Below are 7,500 nucleotides of genomic sequence, written 5' to 3' on the forward strand. Positions count from 1 at the left end.
GAGTATGTATACTGTACTATATACAGTGCCTTGCGAAAGTATTCGGCCCCCTTGAACTTTGCAACCTTTTGCCACATTTCAGGCTTCAAACATATAAGATATAAAACTGTATTTTTTTGTGGAGAATCAACAACAAGTGGGACACAATCATGAAGTGGAACGACATTTATTGGATATTTCAAACTTTTTTAACAAATCAAAAACTGAAAAATTGGGCGTGCAAAATTGTGTGTGTGTGTGTGTGTGTGTACAGGAGGAGGGCAGAGTTCTTTGAACTGGGTCAGAGAGGAGTGAGGTGGGAGGAGGACAGGCACAGAGACTTACTAAGGTGAGCGTCCTAAACCCTATATAGTGCACTACTTTAGACTGCAGCACTATGGGCCTAAAGTAGTGCACGAGGGTCCCGTTTGGGACACACTTATCTGCCTTACGTAGTGCACTACTTTATGACACCCTATTCCCTATATAGTGCACTAGTTTGACACCCTATTCCCTATATAGTACACTACTATAGACCAGTGCCCTATTCCCTATATAGTGCACTACTTTAGACCAGAGCCCTATTCCCTATATAGTGGTACTACTATAGACCAGAGCCCTATTCCCCATATAGTGCACTACTTTAGACCAGAGCCCTATTCCCTATATAGTGGTACTACTATAGACCAGAGCCCTATTCCCTATATAGTGCACTACTTTATAGAACCCTATTCCCTATATAGTGCACTACTATAGACCAGGGCCCTATTCCCTATATAGTGGTACTACTATAGACCAGAGCCCTATTCCCTATATAGTGGTACTACTATAGACCAGAGCCCTATTCCCTATATAGTGGTACTACTATAGAACAGAGCCCTATTCCCTATATAGTGGTACTACTATAGATCAGAGCCCTAGTGTACTACTATAGACCAGAGCCCTATTCCCTATATAGTGGTACGACTATAGACCAGAGCCCTATTCCCTATATAGTGGCACTACTATAGACCAGAGCCCTATTCCCTATATAGTGGTACTACTATAGACCAGAGCCCTATTCCCTATATAGTGGTACTACTATAGACCAGAGCCCTATTCCCTATATAGTGGTACTACTATAGACCAGAGCCCTATTCCCTATATAGTACACTACTATAGACCAGAGCCCTATTCCCTATATAGTGCACTACTATAGACCAGAGCCCTATTCCCTATATAGTGGTACTACTATAGACCAGAGCCCTATTCCCTATATAGTGGTACTACTATAGACCAGAGCCCTATTCCCTATATAGTACACAACTTTAGACCCTATTCCCTATATAGTACACTACTATAGACCAGAGCCCTATTCCCTATATAGTGGCACTACTATAGACCAGAGCCCTATTCCCTATATAGTGGTACTACTATAGACCAGAGCCCTATTCCCTATATAGTGGTACTACTATAGACCAGAGCCCTATTCCCTATATAGTGGTACTACTATAGACCAGAGCCCTATTCCCTATATAGTACACTACTATAGACCAGAGCCCTATTCCCTATATAGTGCACTACTATAGACCAGAGCCCTATTCCCTATTTCGGGTACTAGTTTTGACCATCTAGTCTTGATCGACTGATCCAATGGTGTGTGTGTGTGTGTGTGTGTGTGTGTGTGTGTGTCCAGGTCGATGCTGATGACAGCCAGCGACATTGCTGCCATTACAAAGCCTTGGCATATTCAGAAGAGGGTAAGCACACACACACACACACACACACACACACACACACGCACACGCACGCACGCACACACACACACACACACACACACACACACACGCACGCACGCACGCACGCACGCACGCACGCACACACACACACACACACACACACACACACACACACACACACACACACACACACACACACACACACACACACACACACACACACACACACACACACACACACACATAGTTTATACCTCATTCTCTCCCTCCTCAGACAGCTAGGTTGGTGGCATCAGAGTTTTTCGCTCAAGGAGACCGAGAGAAGGAAGAGTTCAACATCAAACCTGTCGTAAGTAGCTATCGCTGCTATCACATGTAGCTATCGCTGCTATCACATGTAGCTATCGCTGCTATCACATGTAGCTATCGCTGCTATCACATGTAGCTATCGCTGCTATCACATGTAGCTATCGCTGCTGTCACATGTAGCTATCGCTGCTGTCACATGTAGCTATCGCTGCTGTCACATGTAGCTATCGCTGCTGTCACATGTAGCTATCGCTGCTATCACATGTAGCTAACGCTGCTATCACATGTAGCTATCGCTAATATCACATGTAGCTATCGCTGCTATCACATGTAGCTATCGCTGCTGTCACATGTAGCTTTCGCTGCTGTCACATGTAGCTATCGCTGCTGTCACATGTAGCTATCGCTGCTATCACATGTAGCTATCGCTGCTATCACATGTAGCTGTCGCTGCTATCACATGTAGCTATCGCTGCTATCACATGTGGCTATCGCTTCTATCACATGTAGCTATCGCTGCTATCACATGTAGCTATCGCTGCTATCACATGTAGCTATCGCTGCTATCACATGTAGCTATCGCTGCTATCACATGAAGCTATCGCTGCCTGGAACTTAGTTCAACTTCAAACCTCAATGCATGGAACTTCGCTACTTACAACAGGTTTGATGTTGAACTAAGTTCCAAGACAACATGTTAACTCAGTTGACCTCTGACCTGCAAGACAACATGTTAACTCAGTTGACCTCTGACCTGCAGGACAACATGTTAACTCAGTGGACCTCTGACCTGCAAGACAACATGTTAACTCAGTTGACCTCTGACCTGCAAGACAACATGTTAACTCAGTTGACCTCTGACCTGCAAGACAACATGTTAACTCAGTTGACCTCTGACCTGCAAGATAACATGTTAACTCAGTGGACCTCTGACCTGCATGTTAACTCATTTGACCTCTGACCTGCAAGACAACATATTAACTCAGTTGACCTCTGACCTGCAAGATAACATGTTAACTCAGTTGACCTCTGACCTGCATGTTAACTCATTTGACCTCTGACCTGCAAGATAACATGTTAACTCAGTTGACCTCTGACCTGCAAGACAACATGGTAACTCAGTTGACCTCTGACCTGCAAGACAACATGTTAACTCAGTTGACCTCTGACCTGCAAGACAACATGTTAACTCAGTTGACCTCTGACCTACAAGACAACATGTTAACTCAGTTGACCTCTGACCTGCAAGATAACATGTTAACTCAGTTGACCTCTGACCTGCAAGATAACATGTTAACTAAGTTGGCCTCTGACCTGCATGTTAACTCAGTTGACCTCTGACCTGCAGGACAACATGTTAACTCAGTTGACCTCTGACATGCAAGACAACATGTTAATTCAGTTGACCTCTGACCTGCTAGACATCATGTTAACTCAGTTGACCTCTGACCTGCAGGACAACATGTTTAACTCAGTTGACCTCTGACCTGCAAGATAACATGTTTAACTCAGTTGACCTCTGACATGCAAGACAACATGTTAACTCAGTTGACCTCTGACCTGCATGTTAACTCAGTTGACCTCTGACCTGCAAGACAACATGTTAACTCAGTTGACCTCTGACCTGCAGGACAACATGTTAACTCAGTTGACCTCTGACCTGCAAGACAACATGTTAATTCAGTTGACCTCTGACCTGCTAGAAATAATGTTAACTCAGTTGACCTCTGACCTGCAGGACAACATGTTTAACTCAGTTGACCTCTGACCTGCAAGATAACATGTTTAACTCAGTTGACCTCTGACCTGCAGGACAACATGTTAACTCATATTATTGTGAACTCAGTTGAGGTTTGTGGTGTTGCAGGCGTGACAATAAGTTCCATCTGTTTGTCCCCAGGACATGATGAACAGAGACAACATGTTAACTCAGTTGACCTCTGACCTACAGGACAACATGTTAACTCATATAATTATAATAAGACAATAAGTTCCATCTGTTTGTCCCCAGGACATGATGAACAGAGACAACAGCACTCGTCTTCCTCACATGCAGGTCAACTACATCGATGGGATGTGCCATCCCTTATACCAGGTGGGTCCTAGTCCATTCACCCTCTATACAACCTGGGTACAGGTCAACTACATCGATGGGATGTGCCATCCCTTATACCAGGTGGGTCCTAGTCCATTCACCCTCTATACAACCTGGGTACAGGTCAACTACATCGATGGGATGTGCCATCCCTTATACCAGGTGGGTCCTAGTCCATTCACCCTCTATACAACCTGGCTACAGGTCAACTACATCGATGGGATGTGCCATCCCTTATACCAGGTGGGTCCTAGTCCATTCACCCTCTATACAACCTGGCTACAGGTCAACTACATCGATGGGATGTGCCATCCCTTATACCAGGTGGGTCCTAGTCCATTCACCCTCTATACAACCTGGGTACAGGTCAACTACATCAATGGGATGTGCCATCCCTTATACCAGGTGGGTCCTAGTCCATTCACCCTCTATACAACCTGGCTACAGGTCAACTACATCGATGGGATGTGCCATCCCTTATACCAGGTGGGTCCTAGTCCATTCACCCTCTATACAACCTGGGTACAGGTCAACTACATCGATGGGATGTGCCATCCCTTATACCAGGTGGGTCCTAGTCCATTCACCCTCTATACAACCTGGGTACAGGTCAACTACATCGATGGGATGTGCCATCCCTTATACCAGGTGGGTCCTAGTCCATTCACCCTCTATACAACCTGGCTACAGGTCAACTACATCGATGGGATGTGCCATCCCTTATACCAGGTGGGTCCTAGTCCATTCACCCTCTATACAACCTGGGTACAGGTCAACTACATCGATGGGATGTGCCATCCCTTATACCAGGTGGGTCCTAGTCCATTCACCCTCTATACAACCTGGGTACAGGTCAACTACATCGATGGGATGTGCCATCCCTTATACCAGGTGGGTCCTAGTCCATTCACCCTCTATACAACCTGGCTACAGGTCAACTACATCGATGGGATGTGCCATCCCTTATACCAGGTGGGTACTAGTCCATTCACCCTCTATACAACCTGGGTACAGGTCAACTACATCGATGGGATGTGCCATCCCTTATACCAGGTGGGTCCTAGTCCATTCACCCTCTATACAACCTGGGTAGAGGTCAACTACATCGATGGGATGTGCCATCCCTTATACCAGGTGGGTCCTAGTCCATTCACCCTCTATACAACCTGGGTACAGGTCAACTACATCGATGGGATGTGCCATCCCTTATACCAGGTGGGTCCTAGTCCATTCACCCTCTATACAACCTGGGTACAGGTCAACTACATCGATGGGTTGTGCCATCCCTTATACCAGGTGGGTCCTAGTCCATTCACCCTCTATACAACCTGGGTACAGGTCAACTACATCGATGGGATGTGCCATCCCTTATACCAGGTGGGTCCTAGTCCATTCACCCTCTATACAACCTGGCTACAGGTCAACTACATCGATGGGATGTGCCATCCCTTATACCAGGTGGGTCCTAGTCCATTCACCCTCTATACAACCTGGCTACAGGTCAACTACATCGATGGGATGTGCCATCCCTTATACCAGGTGGGTCCTAGTCCATTCACCCTCTATACAACCTGGGTACAGGTCAACTACATCGATGGGATGTGCCATCCCTTATACCAGGTGGGTCCTAGTCCATTCACCCTCTATACAACCTGGGTACAGGTCAACTACATCGATGGGATGTGCCATCCCTTATACCAGGTGGGTCCTAGTCCATTCACCCTCTATACAACCTGGGTACAGGTCAACTACATCGATGGGATGTGCCATCCCTTATACCAGGTGGGTCCTAGTCCATTCACCCTCTATACAACCTGGCTACAGGTCAACTACATCGATGGGATGTGCCATCCCTTATACCAGGTGGGTCCTAGTCCATTCACCCTCTATACAACCTGGCTACAGGTCAACTACATCGATGGGATGTGCCATCCCTTATACCAGGTGGGTCCTAGTCCATTCACCCTCTATACAACCTGGCTACAGGTCAACTACATCGATGGGATGTGCCATCCCTTATACCAGGTGGGTCCTAGTCCATTCACCCTCTATACAACCTGGGTACAGGTCAACTACATCGATGGGATGTGCCATCCCTTATACCAGGTGGGTCCTAGTCCATTCACCCTCTATACAACCTGGCTACAGGTCAACTACATCGATGGGATGTGCCATCCCTTATACCAGGTGGGTCCTAGTCCATTCACCCTCTATACAACCTGGCTACAGGTCAACTACATCGATGGGATGTGCCATCCCTTATACCAGGTGGGTCCTAGTCCATTCACCCTCTATACAACCTGGCTACAGGTCAACTACATCGATGGGATGTGCCATCCCTTATACCAGGTGGGTCCTAGTCCATTCACACTCTATACAACCTGGGTACAGGTCAACTACATCGATGGGATGTGCCATCCCTTATACCAGGTGGGTCCTAGTCCATTCACCCTCTATACAACCTGGGTACAGGTCAACTACATCGATGGGATGTGCCATCCCTTATACCAGGTGGGTCCTAGTCCATTCACCCTCTATACAACCTGGCTACAGGTCAACTACATCGATGGGATGTGCCATCCCTTATACCAGGTGGGTCCTAGTCCATTCACCCTCTATACAACCTGGGTACAGGTCAACTACATCGATGGGATGTGCCATCCCTTATACCAGGTGGGTCCTAGTCCATTCACCCTCTATACAACCTGGGTACAGGTCAACTACATCGATGGGATGTGCCATCCCTTATACCAGGTGGGTCCTAGTCCATTCACCCTCTATACAACCTGGGTACAGGTCAACTACATCGATGGGATGTGCCATCCCTTATACCAGGTGGGTCCTAGTCCATTCACCCTCTATACAACCTGGCTACAGGTCAACTACATCGATGGGATGTGCCATCCCTTATACCAGGTGGGTCCTAGTCCATTCACCCTCTATACAACCTGGCTACAGGTCAACTACATCGATGGGATGTGCCATCCCTTATACCAGGTGGGTCCTAGTCCATTCACCCTCTATACAACCTGGCTACAGGTCAACTACATCGATGGGATGTGCCATCCCTTATACCAGGTGGGTCCTAGTCCATTCACCCTCTATACAACCTGGCTACAGGTCAACTACATCGATGGGATGTGCCATCCCTTATACCAGGTGGGTCCTAGTCCATTCACCTTCTATACAACCTGGGTAGGTAGTAGACCATTCACCCTCTATACAACCTGGGTGGGTAGTAGACCATTCACCCTCTATACAACCTGGGTGGGTAGTAGACCATTCACCCTCTATACAACCTGGGTAGGTAGTAGACAATTCACCCTCTATACAACCTGGGTAGGACCTAGTCCATTCACCCTCTATACAACCTGGGTAGATAGTAGACCATTCACCCTC

At 47.0% G+C, this 7,500-nt stretch overlaps 1 protein-coding gene across 1 annotated transcript in view; it reads left to right on the plus strand.

Moving 5' to 3' along the window:
- LOC135506617 (cGMP-specific 3',5'-cyclic phosphodiesterase-like) overlaps nucleotides 1-7,500 on the plus strand; it is a 46,852-nt gene that overhangs the window by 35,302 nt on the left and 4,050 nt on the right. The window contains exons 17-20 of the mRNA XM_064925942.1: nucleotides 254-328; nucleotides 1,655-1,718; nucleotides 1,972-2,046; nucleotides 4,018-4,101. Of these exons, the coding sequence (XP_064782014.1) occupies nucleotides 254-328; nucleotides 1,655-1,718; nucleotides 1,972-2,046; nucleotides 4,018-4,101 (298 nt within the window). The remainder of the gene's footprint in view (nucleotides 1-253; nucleotides 329-1,654; nucleotides 1,719-1,971; nucleotides 2,047-4,017; nucleotides 4,102-7,500) is intronic.

Source organism: Oncorhynchus masou, chromosome 20 (genome assembly GCF_036934945.1).
Source record: "Oncorhynchus masou masou isolate Uvic2021 chromosome 20, UVic_Omas_1.1, whole genome shotgun sequence".
NCBI lineage: Eukaryota > Metazoa > Chordata > Actinopteri > Salmoniformes > Salmonidae > Oncorhynchus > Oncorhynchus masou.